The sequence below is a fragment of the Hemitrygon akajei genome, chromosome 23 (genome assembly GCF_048418815.1).
Source record: "Hemitrygon akajei chromosome 23, sHemAka1.3, whole genome shotgun sequence".
NCBI classification, from domain to species: Eukaryota; Metazoa; Chordata; class Chondrichthyes; order Myliobatiformes; family Dasyatidae; genus Hemitrygon; species Hemitrygon akajei.
Window position 1 is genome coordinate 59,809,921 of NC_133146.1, and position 19,448 is coordinate 59,829,368.

Below are 19,448 nucleotides of genomic sequence, written 5' to 3' on the forward strand. Positions count from 1 at the left end.
ACACACAGATATATAATGGGTACTCTGTGCTCTAGTGAAGCAAAAATAATCTTGGCCTTTTCATTTGAGTGACTACTTTCGTATGAGCATGAGACATGGGAGCAAAATGAAGCCACTTGGCCCATTGAGTCTGATCCACCATTCCAACATGGCTGATTCATTATCCCTCTCAACCTCATTCTCTCACCTTATCCCTGTAACCTTTAATCAAGGACCTATCAACCTCTGCTTTAAATACAGTAGTCAATAACTTGGCCTCCACATCTGCCTGTGGCAATGATAATGAGATCTCCCCCTTTCTTCTAAACTCCAGTAAGTACAGGCAGGCCCAAAGCGATCAAATGCTCCTCACATATTAACCCTTTCATTCCCGTAATCATCCTAATGAACCTCCTTCTGAACCATTTCCAATACCAGCACATCTTTTCTTAGATAAAGGGCCTGAAAGTTTGGATAAAGCATAGTAGCTGCCTTGACTTACGCATATTGACAAGATTGGACCTGGCCATGTTATCTCTGCATGATCATAGTTAAAGTTAGACAACATGGAAAACAAGTCCTTTAGCCCACTGAGACATAAAGTCATAGAAAAATACAGCACAGGAATAGGCCCTTCAGCCCATCTAGTGCTTGCTGACTGCCTACTTCCATCGAACCGCACCAGGACCCTAGCTCTCCATTCTCCTCCCATCCAGGTACCTATCCAAACTTTACTTAAACGTTGAAATTGAGCTCACATGCACCACTTGCACTGTCAATTTGTTCCACACTCTCACAAACCTCTGAGTGAAGAAGTTCCCCCTCATGTTCCCCTTAAACTTGTCACCTTCCACCCTTAACCCATGTCCTCCTGTTGTAGTCCCACCCAACCTCAGTGGAAAAAGCCTATTTACATTTACCCTATCTATACTCATAATTCTGTATACATCTATCAAATCTCCCCTCAGTCTCGTACATTTTAAAACATACAGTCCTAACCCATTCAATCTTTCCCTATAAAGTAGCTCAGGTCTTCCAGACCCAGCAACACACTTGTGAATTTTCTCTGTATCCTTTCAAACCTATTTGCATCTTTCCTGTAGGTAGGTGACCAAAATATCCACATTAGGCCTCACCAATGTCTTATACAACTTCAACATAACATCCAGCATTCCAATTTATAGTTAGGATGGAAACGGTCTGTTCAGAAAAATAAAAGAAGATAACTATTTTTCCTCTAAAAATAAACATTTTAATCTTAGAAATTAATAATATGTTTCAAAGATTGTTTTTGTCTCTCTCTCTCCCCACTGCATATCGCTGGCCTAGACTTCCCCCTTTCTTTAGGGAGTTCACGCAAAAATACCAATGAAGGCGCCAGGCCAGGACTTGAGCAAGCAAACTCCCAGTTTGTCACAGAGTGAAACATTTGGTGCAAACTATTTTTAAATCTTAAAGAAGAAGAGATGAAGAACAAAGCACAAAACCATCTTTATTTACTTGATTAACATTGATTATGGTGGTGTCGAAGGGGTGCACAACATAAATGCTCCCTGCAATATAACAACATCAATCAAAGGAAATGATATTTAGGGGAACAATGACAGTGGCAGAACAAATTCTCCAATAGTGCATATGTGGAAAAATATTGAAGGCAAAACAAAAACTATACAATCGCAGCTGAAACATTTTACACTGAAATAGTAAATACAAGACAAAATGAGGTTCTGTAATTCATTCTGCTCTTTTATCAGGCACAGTGCCATTTATCTAACAGCAAATGAGTTTCAGATTTTTCTTTTGTCTACAGCAAAGCCAAACTAAACACATTATAAATGAGATATTGTTAGCAACGTGGATTTTACATTATGCCCCATCACATTAGCGGCGTGTCAAAGCACTTTTGGAGGAGAGAACGACATTGCAGAGGAGTAAGACAAGGAATGGGAGAGGTGAAACAAGGCATTATTTAAAGAGAATACATTTTCAAGTGCCTATAAGCTTGAAGAGAAACAAAAAATGTGATGGGGGAATATTTTACAACTGAGAACAAATACAGAAAAGGGTGAATGATTTGTAATTGTGGATAAAGATTTTCATCTCAATATACTGAGCTGTAGAAGCTGAGGATGGCAGGGTATAGGGAGGACAGATCTCGATTGAGAAAGGGAGAGGATTGAGTGTACAAAATCTTCATTAACTGCGACAGTTAGAAGGCTAGGAAGTTTGGCAGGAAAGTGATCAAGCATTTTGGGCAGCCGGAGTTCAGGACAAGACTTCAAGCAGATGACGGTTCAGGAGGATGTTTGGCGGTCAGCTCGGGGACTAACAAAGCAAATGGCAGAGGCAGGTAAGGCCCTGGTGAGCACCGCTGAAATGGAGAGCTCCAAGTCAGATCCTTAGCTGCTGCTTTCTTGAACTGAGCAAACTGTGACTTCAGTGAGAATTGAAAAGAGCAACAGGTAGGTTAGCAACAGACTGTAGTTATTGGCATTGGTTTTGGAGACAGTTACAAGCCCTGAGGAGTAGGCAACTGGAGCTTTGGTGTAAATCTAAAGGAGTCCATCACACTGGAAATAAACTCTTGAGAGGAGAATGGAAAATGGAGGCAGAGGGTACGGAAGAAATTATTTATGGTGATGAAGCACAGGAGGCCTATGGTATTACAGAAAAGATGCTAGCCTGGATAGAGCATTAGCTGATTAGCAGGAGGCAGAGAGTGGGAATAAAAGGGGCCTTTTCTGGTTGGTTGCTGGTGACTAGTGGTGTTCTGCAGGTCAGTATTCGGTGGAGCCACTGCTTTTCACGTTATATATCGATGATCTGGATGACAGAATTGATGGCTGTGGCCAGGTTTGTGGCCAATACAAAGACAGGTGCAGAGACTAGTAGTGAGTTTGCAGACGGATGGGGAGAATGGGCAATGAAGAGGCAGATGGAGTATAGTGTAGGGAGTTGTAATTCTGAGGTTTGCACTCGGTGTATTAGGAGCAGTTTTGGGCCTCTTATCTAAGAAAACTGGCATTGGAAAGGGTTAATTTATGAGGAGCCTCACATGGTTCTGGGTTGTACTCTCTGGAGTTTAGTAGAATGGGGGGGGGGGGTGGAATCTCATTGAAACCTATCGAATATTGAAAGGTCTGGATAGAGTGGATGTGGAGAGGGTGTTTCCTATAGTGGGGGAGTCTAGGACCAGGGAGCACAACCTCAGAATAGAGGGCTGTCCATTTTAGAACAGAGAGGAGGAAAATTTCTTTAGCTAGAGGATAGTGAGTCTATGGGAATAATTGCCCCAGGTGGCCATCATTGGGTATATTTAAAGCAGAGGTTGATAGGTTCTTGATTAGTCACGGTGTCAAAGGTTACGGGGGAGGCAATCTCATTGATACCTCCTGGAAACTGAAGGATGTGGATAGAGTGGATCCATTTGTGTGAGAGTCTAGTAGGTGGCCAAATGGCCTAATTCTGCTTCTATATCCCATGTCTTACTCCTTTGGAGTTCCAGGGTCACCTTGCAGTGATCAGGAGAGTGGACATGTTATTGCTGGAAGTGGCAAGGCCACCAATTTATCCAATCTGAATGATAGCCCATGGGACTTAAGACCATGCAGTTCAGTGTCAAAGCTGATGATGGTAAGGGTCAGTGTGCTTAGTGAATTTGGATGAAAGGGAAACAACATGACAGTTGATCTGCCCAGATGGATCATTCAGAGCAAAGCATAAAACGCGGGTTATACCAGTGCTTCCCAAATCTTCTTTATACCATGGAATCCTACCATTAAACTGAGGGGTCCATGGACACCGGGTTGGGAACCCCTGGGTTAAACAATCCAGCGCTCAGGGGGTCCCCTCTACTCAGATTACAGCAGTGGTCTGAAACCATCTCAGTCTGACAAGTCTTACCACAATGGACACTCAAAGTGTTAGAGCAGGGGTTCCCAACTCGGTTAATGGTAGGGGTCTGTGGCACAAAAAGGTTGGGAACCCTTGCATTAGAGAACGTTTCCAAATTTCTGTGAGACTACTGCTGGATCAAGCCAGTTTCATCAAAGGCAACAGCAAATAATAATCATTTAAGCAGGCCAAGTATTTAAAAGTGATTTGTACTTAAAGAGGTTCAACAGAAGTGCATTCTGTATTTATAGGTAGCAGGTGTTGTATTTAGTAAATGGTTACAAAGCAGATGTGACTACCTTTGCCTTTGGATACATTCCCTATGAAAATGAACATACCAATAGGATTCTCTTGTAACACACATTACTATGGAAGTTGTGCACAAAACAAGACACGTTTCATCCAAAACTCTAACCTTTCTCCACAGTCTCACTCCTCATCAAAATATTATTTTAGTTATGGTTCACTTCTGATAACTCAAAAAACTCTTCTTGCACTCAAGTGGAATGCAATAAAACTGAATTAAATTGCAAATAATGCAACACAGTGGGTGATCAGTATAAATGACAAACATTGAATTAAGCTGCTTTTAATTAAAATAATTGGACTGAAACTTAAATCTCCATTTTTATGTGCTTTGTTGAATCTAACACCTATGAGGATTGGAATGATTATAATGGTTAATAAAATTAAAGAAAGCATCACCATTTCATTCTCCCTATTGAAAAATGTTTTTTTTCAATTAATGAAATATTGCTATTCTTAAAATAAACCCCATTACATGTTGTCACTGATGATGAAAGAAGGAAGCAAGTTCCATCACCTTGCTGGCTAAATTCCTTGTTTACAGTTTTGGATGGAAGAAGGCCAACTGGAGACGGTAACATGTCTCAGGAAAATGAAGGGGAGAGGAATCTGTTAATCTGGTGGGAAATTCTGACTCCTTGTCAAAACCCAAATGCCTTCAGCAAAAATTTGGAATGAATTCAGCTTCCCAATGGCTAGTTACACACATGCGACTTCTTCAGATCAGAAAAAACTTTACTTTTTTTAAAACTTTGAAATAAATTTGGAATGAAAGTTCATTGTGATCAGTGGCTTCATAGATCTCCTTTAATGCTTAATTGTAATTCACAGCATCATAGAGATTTATATCAAGAAAGGAAGCCATTTGGCCCATCGAAGGACCACTGACAATCAAGCACCAAGATTTCCTGAACTAGTATTATACAACCAAGTGCACAGTGTGACAGTTCCTGCCGTTTTTTAACTCCAGTTTCTAAATACACATCTTGATCAATGTGCTGTCACAAGGAAATGGTGGGAAAATAAGTCCATTATCATTGGAGTTTAAGAAAAATAATTCATCTAACTGAAAACAGTCATTACTTCAATGTTGATGCTAGTAGCTTTTTCTCTTTTATGGTAGAATGTCGAACGGGTGGATAGTTTTTGAATAAGCAATTGTCCATTTAAAATGGTGAAGAGAAATAATTTCTTCTGTCAAAGAGGCCATGACCCTTTGGATTTGGCAGAGGCCTATTTATATTCAGTAATTCAATCTCTGCAAAGGCAAAGTAGAGGATATTGGGTCTACAAGGGATCGAGGGTAAACAGGTCTGAAAGTGGAGCAGAGATCAAGATCAGACTGGACATGGTCTTATCGAATGCCTGAGCAGACTCAAGGGAACCACATGACTTGGAGCTGCTCTTTGTTTTGTTGTAATGCTTTGATCACTGATTGTCTTAATACCACCCTGTAAAAACCTGTCACAATTATTCAAGCTTACAGCTATGATTATCAGTTCAAAAAGGTGGCATGTATCGTTAAAGACCCCCATCACTAGGGATGTGTGCTCTTCTCATTGCTACCATCAAGAAGAAGGTACAGGAGCCTGAAGGCACACACTCTACATTTCAGGAACAGCTTCTTCCCCAGCACTATCAGACTTTAAACCCATGAACACCACCTCAATATTTCTGCTTTCCTTTTAGCACTACTTATTTATTATTTTAATATATATTATATTTCTTATTATAATTTATAGTTTTATGTATACATTGCACTGTACTGCTGCTGTAAAATAATTAATTTCATGGCATATGTTAGTGCTTTTGAATTGAATCTGATTATTGATTTCAGCAGATCATTAAAATTGGTTTTGACTTCTGGTAAAGTTGCCAATGTGCTTCCCACTGACCTGTAGTGCTGGATGCCTGGATGAGACAGAGTAGCAGCAAACACCATTTAACATACAACGTCCAAAGGTCATTCTACTATAATTTTAAAATAACAGAGGGGGAGCAGTGAGAGAGTGTTTCAGTGAACTCCTTGGATCATAGAACAACAGTGAGAGAGGGATCACAGAGGGAGGGACTGTGAGAGAGGGTCCTGATAAAGGGTCTTGATCTGAAACATCAACTGCTCGGTCATTTCCACAGATGCTGCCTGACCTGCTGAGTTCCTCCAGCATTTTGTGTGTGTGTTGCTCTGGATTTCCAGCACCTGCAGAAATTCCTGTGTCTATTATTAAATCACCATTTACACAGTATAATAACGCTAACAATAAAGTCCAGTTTAACCAAGAGGCTCAGACTGCTGTTTGAAAGTCTTTGTTACTTTACTTTTATATTCGCTCCATATTGCACAACACAGATTAGCTTTTCATTAACGACAATGAAGCAACCACAAGGCATGCCCCGGAGACTGTAAATCAAAATGAGTTCTGACAACGAGCTCTCTGTGTGCACATGCACTGTGCAACAGTTATAGATTGTCAACATGATTCTTTGCACTTGCTCATAGACAGCACTGGTATGACCAAGTTAAAGCAAGGAGAAAATAAATTAAACACTAATAACATTGCTTTATTAATGAGCAATTATTGATGGATTGAAAGCAAGGCTAAATGTAATATATAGCTGGCCTTATTGCTCACTCTTAGCTATTACACTAATACCATAATACTTCTTTCTACTGGAATATTCTTTCTGGAATATTACATGAAAATGGCATATTTTATGAAATCAGAATGCTAGCTGTGTGGGTAGAAAGCACTAAGAGTGCAGAGCAGAAATGAACCAGTTATTGCAAAAGCAATCCAGATGAGAATATTGGCTTATCTAATATAACGGATTCAGTCAAATTAGGGTAAGGACCAATTGGGCGGACTTCTGATAAATATAGTAATATCAGTAAGTGAACACTCCTTTTTCAAAATTTAATTCCCTTGCCTATCACAAACATTTATTTATTAATTGAGATACAGTGCAAAGTAGGCCCTACCAGCTCTTTGAACAACCCCAGACTTAACCCTAGCCTAATCATGAGACAGTTTACAATGACTAATTAACCCCCAACCCGTAGGTCTTTGGACTGTGGGAGGAAACCGGAGCACCGGAGGAAACCCACACGGTCACAGGGAGGATATACACAATCTTTACAGACAACGGCAGGAATTGAACCCGGATCGCTGATACTGTAAAGCACTGTGCTAACCACTACGCTACCATGCACCCTATTAGCAGAATCAATTGAAGTTTCATATATATATATATATATATATATTGCTGTTTGTAGAACAAAACTGCTGGCTATTCAATAAGTGTTTATGAAGCCAGTTTTACCTTGTCAAAGGAAGGACAACCAGGAGAAATTTTGAAATAGAAACTGAGATCTCAAGAACTAATTATTCACCTCCAGTCACTGTGCCTTTCCCAAGAAGCTGGAAGAGAGATGCAAAGCTTGTGCACAGGGATTCTAGGCAAATGCAGCATGATGGATGAAATAAATGCCAAGGAGATAACCACCGTCTCATCCCTTAAGGTTGTAATTTAGATTTGACTGATTGTTCGGAATCTGGCAGAATCCAATCACGTCAGGCAGAATATGCTTGAGGGGAAAGATAGGGAATTGCACTGGAAAGTTATCAGATGATTTAGATGGGGTTTATCATCAGAATTGAGATCTGTTTGAAACAGTCTTCTTCTGGAGTGGATGACCTGCTGTCTATGTCTAGCATTTACAATTTTAATTTTAGACTTTAGATATCAAGTTATTTTACCTGCCGCAATGAAAGGCCAATTTTCATCTTGTTGTTTAATCAGTAGAAATTATAGCAATCATTATAAACAGCACCATTTTTGAGAGGGGCTTGCCTCATCCTCCCAAAAGAATTTCATGGATGTGGGATAGACGGAACTATGGGAATTATTGTTAAATCATAAAATTAAAAGTCATCAAAGTAACTATTTTTTAAATGGCTATTGAAAGTAAATTTGCCTGACTCTTACACAATTTATTTCAATGTAAATCTGATAAAAATATAATCTCATCTAGTTGCAGGCATTAACTGTACATTGAAGTCAGGAGGGAATTTTGCTTCATCTTGACACTGGCCACTTATCATTCTGTTTATCCTTCAGAATATCACCATGCCCACTTGAAACATGACATTAGCAACTCTGAGGTATAATTTAACCTTGAGCAGTAATGCAAATAGGATGCAGTCCATTTTCAAATCAGACCCAATCTCTCTGCATAGTCATAGAACACTACAGCACAGATCAGGCTCTTCGACCCGTCTAGTCTATGCTGTCTACTCCCATCGACCTGCACCGGACCAGAGCCCTCCATACCCCTACCATCCATGTAACTATCTAAATTGCTCTCAAATTTTGAAATCAACTTCATACATCAGGATTTTGGATACAGCATAAAAACAGCTGATTTGCTATTGACCGGAAAAAATTTGCACCCCGCTCAGTTCAGAAACACTGAAACCAATGCATTTGTTTCCGTTAAGCACAAAAAAAATTAGAAATAGAGTAAATTCGCTCTAGAGGTTCAACACTAAATTTAAATTTGAAATTTAATATTTGGGGGTTGAAGCATCAGTTAAATATGTTGATTGCTTTTGTTAAGTACTCTCCCCTGCACAAACACAATGAGAATTGTTTAATGGAAAGACTCCACAAAAAAAGTATTCTGTTAAACTCCTGTTTAAGAGTCTATGTGTCTAATAAACTGCAAACTTGCCATTGTCATTAAGATGTTGTTGAGGTTTTTACTCTGACATAATAGAAGCAGACAGTGAATTTAATTAATAAATAATCTTGCATGCAAAAAGAGCCAAATGAACATGTACAAGGAAACACCTTACCATACAAATAGGAGTATGTACTTTTTCTGTTGTATAATTTAGCCCTATCTAATTGTATTCCGTATTTGTTAAAGTAGCATTTCTAAAATTTAGTCTATGTGGCCTGCCTCATCTGAATCAATTCCTCACTATTACACAGACATGAGCAAATAATCAGATTTTGTAAAAATGCTGGATCAAATTCCACCCCCCCCCCCCCCCATCCAGAAGCACTACAAAGCAAATCTTTGGCAGGTGCACTGCAGAACTTCAAGACTAAATCCCATTTTCAAAACAGGAGGATATTAGTCTAGAAATTATACTGGATAACATTGTTGAATCCAATTACTTTGAGCACTATTATGATAGAGACAATCTGCTCACGTTAAACAAATAACTGCCTCAATTAAAACAGTTTGCAGATAATTACAGAACTTACAAACCCATTCTAAATTAATCTTCTCACAGTGCAATTTCCAAGCTATTAATTACAAATCATCTGGGAATGATATGAAAAAGAAACTGACCTATTAATTCAGAACGAGGACTTGATATGCAAGAGGCATTGCGTGATTTTTGTGTACACACCGTCTGAAATGCACAATGCATAAAAGAACTTTCCTGGTACTAAAGGTTTCAGTGCAAATGACGATTTGTCACATTAAGGCAGGTACAAACACAAGTAACAATTTGATACTGATACAAAGTACTCAGGCAGTAATTCCAACATTCTTTGTTTTGTTTTCAATAGAATTAATAAAATAACACACCAATGTTGGCTTTTGAGCTAAATGTTTTGTCCCTAAGTCAGCTGAACAATAAACTTTAAAGAGCATTTCTCTCCTCTCCATTTTTTTCTTATATATTTCTGTTTGGCATGACGATTATGTATAGCAGATGTAAATACACTCTTTCAACTACAGCACACTGTGTAAAAGATTTCAAGCAGTAAAGCCCAAAGAGCAACTTGTGTTCAAATCTCTTCCTAGTTAATTCCCCACTGTCCTACTACCTATAAATCCACACTTTCACCTTGCAAGGCACAGAACATGAGTTGCTGCACTTTACTTCAAGCAGTATGGCTAAATATTAAAATCTGTTTCCAAAGAATAGTATTCCAATCATTTAGAAAATAAAATGTTGTCCAACTCAGTATAATTTCCAATCTATTATAATTCTATAAAGATCAGAACAATTTATTATTTAACAAGAGTTATTACTACTCTGGCTCCCATTATTAAGGAAATATTGATAGAATTCTCAGAATGAAATCTTAGCAACTTTTGTGTGGGGATCTAATCTCCGTGTTCACACTGGTTGTTTGCTGCAACACGAGATGACTTTTTCTTGTTAATTTTTTGAACTGCTTCCCCACAAAATATAATGCAGATATTTAGACTGGAGGGTGCCCCTTTCCCAGCATGCACTGCTTGATTTAGAAGATGTGAGCTCTTTTCTTCAGCTCATTGCGCTTCCAGAGAGGCAACCTGTCAAATTCCTGGATGTTCATATGAAAGAGCTGGTAAAATTCTTCAGGGGCAAGATGACGCTGAAAGAGTAAATGACAATGGCAACAGTCAGTTACAAGTGCCCACTTGCATTCAAATGATTTCAATAAAGTTTTAATTGATTTATAATACATCTCCCCATTACTATGTGGCCAGTTACTCCTGAATTACCAGCCATATTTCTATTTTAATGTTATTTTTGTAGAAGATAGAATAGTACAACACAGAAACAGGCTCACTGGTCCACAATGTCTCTCAGAGCAGATTAAACTAAATCTCTTCTGTCTGTTTATAATCCATATCTCACTTTTCCCTGCATATTTATGTGCCTATCTCAAAGACCCTTCTAAATGCCACTGTTGTATCTAGCCTCAGAATCCTTCCTACAATGAGTTAAAATAGATTTGACTCTCAGAAGCAGAACACAATGCACAGTTGCTGCATTTCTTTAAGTTTGAGTGATTGTCGGCAATTTTGTCTGCTTTTGATGGAAGTATATTTTGATTACTTGGTTCAACAATGGTGCCAGGACAATGGGAGAGAGAGGGAGTGATTCACAGAGGTGATCTCTGATGTCAGAGAATCTAGTTATGAAGCTGGTTGAGAAAAAAGGCAGAGGATTTAGACCATAACATCAAAAGACATACAGTCATCATCATCATTATGTGGCATGTTGTATGACATGAGCAATCATGGTCTATGGCCATGACTGTTCTTGGCTAATTTTCCTACAGAAGTGCTTTGCCATTGCCTTCTTGTGGAGACATACAGTAGGAGGCTTGAAATCTATGTGGAGATTTACAGTTCTGGTCACCTGAGTTGCCATTTACTGGTCGTTGCACTGGTCAGAGCTCTCTGCAAAGGGTGAGATTGAAATTTAAAGCTCAATCATTGACAGTTTACTTCTTGACTAGACAACTGTCAGTGTGCTATATGAACAACCTTACCTATTCTACTTCAGCAAGGAAGTGCACCAGGATACTTATTATATACGTAGTAGAACACCTTGCAGTTCTGGAGATATTATCTTTGCAAATGACATTCAAATCCAAGAACATCTACACAATATTCAGCTTAATCTTAGGTGACTGTGATTCTTTTAGTTTTGACACTAGTTGTGTCAGCTCTTCAGATTTTTAGACCATAAGCAATAGGAGCCAAATTAGGCTCCACCATTCCGTTGTGGCTGATTTATCATCCTTCCCACCCCATTCTCCTGCCTTCCTCCTGTAACCTTTGCTGCCCTGATTAATCAAGGTCCTCTCAATCTTCCCTTAATATACTGGCAATGAAATTGAAAGATTCACCACCTTTTAGCTAAAGAAATTCCTCCTCATCTGTATTCTAAAGTGACATGCTTACTTATTTTTTCTTTACCACTTGCTTACTTTTATTGCTTGCAAGATTTGTTTCTTTTTCTCTCTGCACATTGGGCGTTTGATTGTCTTTGTTGGTTTTAATGGGTTCTATTGGGTTTCTTTGCTTTGTGACTGCCTCTTAAGAAACGATTCTCAAGGTTGTATAAAATATACTTTGATAATAACTGTACTTTAAACTTTGTATTCCGAGTCTGTGCCCTCTGATCCTAGACTCCCCCATTTTAGGAAGCATCCTCCCCATGAGCCCTCTATCTAAGCCTTTCAATATTCAAAAGTTTTCTCTGGCATCCACCCCCCCCCCCCCACCCTCAATTTGAAGAAAAACAATTACAGTTTGTTAAATTACAATCCAATGGATTTTGAAGAATACTTTTCAAGTAAAGAAACAGTATTATCTAGCATGCTTCCCTAAAATAACTGGGGGGGTCCGTCAATGTCTCTGGTATAATTTTTCTTTTAAAATGCTGATGTTTTGAATGAGAGGTTTCTCTGAGAGGATGGCCTGGGCAGATGGGACGGTATTCCTCATCTTTACTTTGTGATTTGAATATTCAGTAGTTTACCACCTACAGGACAAAATTACTTCATCAACCCCTCAAATTGCTCTGATGTTGATCACTATTCATGCAAAGTTTTAGCAGCCCAGGTTTTTTTTTTCTGGAGGAACTCGGCAGGCCAGGCAGCATCCACGGAAAAGAGTACAGTCAACGTTTCGGGCCAAGACCATTCAGCAGGACTGGAGAAAAACAGATGAGGAGTAGATTTGAAAGGCAGGGGGAGGGCAGAGAGGAACACAAGGTGATTGGTCAAACCAGAAGGGGGAGGGTTGAAGTATAGAGCTGGACAATTGATTGGTGCTCCTCCTCCTTCCCCTTTCTTTCTTCTATGGCCCTCTGTCCTCTCTGATTGGATCCTCCCTTCTCCAACCCTGTATTTCTTTCCCCAATCAACTTCCCAGCTCTTAACTTCACCACCCATCAATCACCTTGTTTTTCTCCCTCCCCTTTCCCCACCTTTTGACTCTGCCCCTCATCTTTTTTTCTTCTCCAGTCCTGCTAAGGGATCTTGGCCCAAAATGTTGATTGTACTCTTTTCCATAGCTGCTACCTGGCCTGCTAGAGTTCCTCCAGCATTTTGTGTGTGTTGCTCTGGATTTCCAGCATCTGAAGATTTTCTCTTGCTTCAGGTTGTTTTTCTTCCTATCAGATCTGAAAGAAGAGAATCCTGTGCCAATAATTAGGATTGAAGTGTGAAAATCTGAGAGGGATTGACAGAGAGACTGTCTAGAGCAAGGGAGTTTCCTCTCAGTGGAGTGTTCAACACTGTTTACAGGGAAAAGAGCCATTTTGGACTGAGTTAAGATCTTTTTCACACACATTATAAATCTTTGACATTCTCAGCCTCAGGGGGCAATGGATGCTCAGTCACTGATTTTGTTCAAGTGTAAAATGCTTTGAACTCCAAAGTTTTTTGTGATAATCAGGAAACACCCTCATATATGATTGCTGGACCCACCTTAAGGGTCATATGGTCTACACCTGCTTTTTTCCCCAGATAATGTTTCTCAGTTCCTTAATAGATAGACTGTATTCTCACCTCCAGTCTTGTTCTGTCTACATCTCTTGGTAGTTTGTTACGTCCTCGGTTGGTCACTGAAAGCACGTGATAAGGATAAATCTGTACAGTAGAAGAGAAATTAAAATATTACGGGAAATTCAGTATACACTACTTAGCTCAGTCAAGTATTTGTATAGCAAAAGTCTTCTGACTTAAGATCTATACATTTGATACCATGTTACTAACTATGCAAATTCCAGACCTACTGAAATACTTTGAAAGGCTTTATTTAAGTAAAACACATGAATTTAAAACCATTGATTGTGGCAACTGATAGACAAGTTCATAGGTCCTCACAAAATGAAGTTCTACATGTTTGTGTGGGGGAGACCTGGACACCATCAGCATGTTAAGAGGCAAGAAACATTCAGGTCAACTCTACTGTGGATGGTCCCCAGCCCAGCTGTAAAAGGAGAAGGGTTGGGCATGAGACTAGCTATCCCATTCCGTTAAAAACCCAGAGCTACAGAAGTGCCAACAGAAACTCCAAAGACCTAACCCCTGGCAGGGGAAGGAGAAGATGGGCTACATCTGAGATAACTTGAAAGACTGGCCCAGGACAGAGGAGTTTGGTGAGCTGGTGTTGGCGGCCTATGTCCTCATTGGGGTGATAGTCTTAAGGAGGTAAGTAAGTAACATACAAGTCACAAGAGTGACATGTAATGACCACCTTCAATAAAATAATGACTAAACATATACCCTAAACAATGACCATCACCAAGTGCCCCGCCATCAACATCTTAGGGCCATTTTTAACAAGAAAAACAACTGGACCAATCATATGAACATTTTAGCTGAAACAGCAGCACAGAGGCTGGTATCCTGTGGTGACCTCCTGACCCTCTCCATAGAGAAAATGAGAAGAAAAGCAAATGGCAACTCTGACCAACTTAAGGTACAGTAATCCTTCCAGCACCTATAAACATCTCCACTGTGAACCAATTTGTCAGAGAAACACCAAGTTTTTTTTTGTTTAGTTTGGTTATGCCTATCATTTGCACCAAGGCTACTGTTGTTTGTTACATTGACATGCTTTAATATAAACTGATTGCTTTGGACTTGCCTTTGGCTCCAGCATGTTAGGCATTGAAACTCCCCTGTCCATCCTTGCTCCCTGTACAGGTCCTTCCTGTGGAGGCTGGGAGAGACAGTGAGATACAGATGTTGTTCTGATGGCACCCAAGACTAATATGGATGCATGAATACAAGTTTTCTACTATAACTTTAAGGAACTAATGATTAGCATTTCAGTTAAAATTAGCAACACAAATTCTCTCCAAATTCTACATTACCGTATATCACAAAAAGATCTGGTTACCCTCATTGGTATGGTAGTAATTATCATTCATAATGATTTTAATATTAAGAGATTAACTGTAGTATTTACTAATAGGTAGCACTGTTGGATGGGGTGTAAAATTGTTATTTTTCTTGCAGATGAACTTTCCTATGGTTGCTTATAGTTTTTATGTAATTATCTATAGGTACATGTAATTGTTCAGTAAATTTTCCAGTAATTGTAGTATAACTTATTCTATATCTGTCTGAAAACTTCTCCATTTTTCTGCAGTAGGTATCACACCACTTTGAATCTGGCTATTTTATAGGTTAGTGGTCAATCACAGTTGGGTGGTGGGGAAGCGGTACTGTACATCTCTAGCAAAGGAGCTGTAAGATGCTCCATTTCTCTGCAGGTCACACTTGGGCAAGGAGTGGCATCTGCTCAGCCCTCTGATCAGGATCACGTGAAACCATGGGAGCAGCTGGTGCTTATCACCTGTCCTGGTTATGCGACCACTGACACCAGGCAGACAATCTCTGAAGAGCATTGACAATGGCTGGGGTCTCCTGTCTTGTAAAGACTCTGCCCAGAAGAAGGCAATGGCAACCTTTGTAGAAAAAGTTGCTAAGAGGAGTCATGGTCAAAGACCATGATCACCCATGTCATACCACACAGCACATGATGAAGTTATGATGAATTGTTATCATGGAGATTTTGTTTCCCTCTAGTCTGAGTCTGAAACAATCACAGATTCATTTTCTGTCTTTTCTTAATTCATTCTCCATTCTTGTAACACTTAATAAAACGGCCATAATCATCATTTTATGCTTCATTCTTGACTTCTGAAGAACCTCAGATCAGTACCACCAAATCCAATGTTCTTTGCATTGTTTTATTGTACATAACTAACAATAGGGTAGAATATACTTTCTATTTGAGCTTCACCTACAATTTAAATGGAGCATCATTTTGAAGTGAGGCTGCTTTTACAATATTCTGCAACTACACTATAAATGAATCTGAGCAGGTCCCCCCTTGATATGTCAACACACGATGATGCCTTACTTTCAGAGAAAATTTTAACTTCAATTATATTGGTCCATGAAGGAGAAGTAACTTTTCTTCTCACTGCCACCTGGCCAGAAGTGCTTAGATAACTTTAACAAATTTGATGAGGTTGATTTACACAACAACAAACAAGGCAGCCTACTGAACCATAATGCAAGTTCAAAATCTAAGTTGAATATAATGTGTTGAAAATAAATAGGCTGGAATGTCAGAGTTGACAGTCAGGGTAAGTGGGTTATGACTACTGTATTTGTTTTAAGATGATTAAAGTAATGAATAAAATAACAGGTTAAAATCCAAAAGTGAAAAGAATTAACTGCATTGTGGCATTATTTCTTTTGAAGAGGTGTGTGTTTCAAAGAATGAAAATAAAGTTTGTTAAACTCAAGTTTCACTCTTAACCCACTTTGGTGCCTATGTAATAAACTTGCACCAAGCTGTAGTTCATTTGTTGACAAGAATTAAACCAGGGCTTGCATCATACGCCAGGGAGATCTCTTCAGTAATCATTGCATTTGATTTAGTTATGAATTTTTATCTTATCTCATTATTATGCGCTGTGACATATGATGTGGGCAATCATGGTCTTTCCAAGACCATGATTGCTCTTGGCAAATTTTTTTACAGAAGTGGTTTGCTATTGCCACCATCTGGTCAGTATCTTTACAAGAAGGGTGACCTCAGCCATAATCAATACTCTTCAGAGATTGTCTGCCTGGTGTCAGCGGTTGCATAACCAGGACTTGTGATATGTACCAGCTGTTCGTACAACCATCCACCACCAGCTCCCATGGCTTCACGTGACCCTGATCCAGGTGGGGGGGGGGGGTGTGGGCATGAGCTAAGCAGGAGCTACACTTTGTCCGAGGGTAACCTGCAGGCTAGCAAAGGGAAGGAGCACGCCTTACACCTCCCTTGATAGAAACGTATCTCCGCCCCTCCAGCCAACATCTTAACTATTTGCACTTAATAGATATAAAAAAGGAAAAACATTCATTGTTTGATTGGCACTAATAACTTAAAATTACTCTACTGAAAGTCAAAAATTTTGAGGATTTCTTAAGAAAAAGTAACAATACTGGTACATAATACATCCTTGATGCATTGTAATAACTTTAAATTAGCTATTCATCTTTTTGAAACACATGATAATAATAATAAATATAGAAGATAAGAACATGCAAAACGTTAGCCTTTTTCCACAGTGTTCAGTTTGAAGTATTTAAAGCCACCAACATACCAGGGGTTCTGGAAAACAAAAGGACAGAACATTATTACTTTGCTGTTCATCAACTGAATATTTTATATACATCGTTACATTTTCTTTAATTATCTCAAGAGAAGTGAACCAATTGTGTTCTGCTCTATTGATCTCATTGTAGACCGGTGTTCAGCTCACTACTCAGTGAGGCTTCACTCGCCTTGGTGCTGAACTGACCCTGTAACTGCAGCCTGCGTCCATTACGCCCAGGATCCTCTTCAGTTTGCATATAAGGAGAAGGTGGGAGTGGAGGATGCTATCACGTATTTGCTGCACAAATCACTCTCTCACCTAGAGGGGGTCAGTTGTGCTGTGAGGATTACATTCCTTGACTTCTCTAGTGCCTTTAACACCATCCAGCCCAAGATCTTAAGGCACAAACTAACGGAGATGGGAGTAGACTCTCACATGGTGGATTGGATAGTGGACTACTTGACAGATAGACCTCAGTATGTGCGGTTGGGAGACTGTAGGTCTGACACGGTGGTCAGCAGCACAGGGGCGCCGCAGGGAACTGTACTCTCTCCGGTCCTGTTCACCCTGTACACATCAGACTTCCAATATAACTCAGAGTCCTGCCATGTGCAGAAGTTCGCTGATGACACGGCCATAGTGGGGTGTGTCAGGAATGGACAGGAGGAGGAGTATAGGAAACTGATACAGGACTTTGTGATATGGTGCAACTCAAACTACCTGCGTCTCAATATCACCAAGACCAAGGAGATGGTGATGGACTTTAGGAGATCTAGGCCTCATATGGAGCCAGTGATCATTAATGGAGAATGTGTGGAGCAGGTTAAGACCTACAAGTATCTGGGAGTACAGTTAGACGAGAAGCTTAACTGGACTGCCAACACAGATGCCTTGTGCGGGAAGGCACAGAGTCGAATGTACTTCCTAAGAAGGTTGGCATCATTCAATGTCTGTAGTGAGATGCTGAAGATGTTCTATAGGTCAGTTGTGGAGAGCGCCCTCTTCTTTGTGGTGGCGTGTTGGGGAGGAAGCATTAAGAAGAGGGACGCCTCACGTCTTAATAAGCTGGTAAGGAAGGCGGGCTCTGTCGTGGGCAAAGTACTGGAGAGTTTAACATCGGTAGCTGAGCGAAGGGCGCTGAGTAGGCTACGGTCAATTATGGATAACTCTGAACATCCTCTACATAGCACCATCCAGAGACAGAGAAGCAGTTTCAGTGACAGGTTACTATCGATGCAATGCTCCTCAGACAGGATGAAGAGGTCAATACTCCCCAATGCCATTAGGCTTTACAATTCTACCGCCAGGACTTAAGAACTTTTTAAAAGCTATTATTAATGCTTTTTGAGATGGTGATTTAGATGCATATCATATTTTTTTACTGAGTTAAGTATTGTATGTAATTAGATTTGCTACAACAAGTGTATGGGACATTGGAAAAAAAGTTGAATTTCCCCATGGGGATGAATAAAGTATCTATCTATCTATCTATCTATCTATCTATCTATCTCTATCATTAACACTCGCCTCAGTACTGAACCCGGCTCCACAGCTGCGGCCTGCATCTATCGGAACTCGCCTCAGTACTGAACCTGGCTCTGCGGCCGAGGCCTGCATCTATCGGAACTCGCCTCAGTACTGAACCTGGCTCTGCAGCTGCGGCCTGCATCTATTGGAACTCGCCTCAGTACTGAACCTGGCTCCACAGCTGCGGCCTGCATCTATCGGAACTCGCCTCAGTACTGAACCCGGCTCTGCGGCCGAGGCCTGCATCTATCGGAACTCGACCTCAGTACTGAACCCGGCTCCACAGCTGCGGCCTGCATCTATCGGAACTCGCCTCAGTACTGAACCTGGCTCTGCAGCTGCGGCCTGCATCTATCGGAACTCGACCTCAGTACTGAACCCGGCTCCACAGCTGCGGCCTGCATCTATCGGAACTCGCCTCAGTACTGAACCCGGCTCTGCGGCCGAGGCCTGCATCTATCGGAACTCGACCTCAGTACTGAACCCGGCTCCGCGGCCGAGGCCTGCATCTATCGGAACTCGCCTCAGTACTGAACCCGGCTCCGCGGCCGAGGCCTGCATCTATCGGAACTCGCCTCAGTACTGAACCTGGCTCCGCGGCCGAGGCCTGCATCTATCGGAACTCGCCTCAGTACTGAACCTGGCTCCGCGGCTGTGGCCTGCATCTATCGGAACTCGCCTCAGTACTGAACCCGGCTCTGCGGCCGAGGCCTGCATCTATCGGAACTCGACCTCAGTACTGAACCCGGCTCCGCGGCCGAGGCCTGCATCTATCGGAACTCGCCTCAGTACTGAACCCGGCTCCACGGCCGAGGCCTG

At 40.6% G+C, this 19,448-nt stretch overlaps 1 protein-coding gene across 1 annotated transcript in view; it reads right to left on the minus strand.

Annotated features, from left to right (window-relative positions):
• Positions 1–1,451: 1,451 nt before the first annotated feature.
• ablim1b (actin binding LIM protein 1b) overlaps positions 1,452–19,448 on the minus strand; it is a 428,496-nt gene continuing 410,499 nt past the window's right edge. Inside the window, exons 21-23 of the mRNA XM_073027825.1 lie at positions 14,582–14,656; positions 13,498–13,578; positions 1,452–10,563 (exon numbers count right to left, since the gene is read on the minus strand). Coding sequence (XP_072883926.1) covers positions 10,450–10,563; positions 13,498–13,578; positions 14,582–14,656 — 270 coding nt within the window. The 3' untranslated portion in view covers positions 1,452–10,449. The remainder of the gene's footprint in view (positions 10,564–13,497; positions 13,579–14,581; positions 14,657–19,448) is intronic.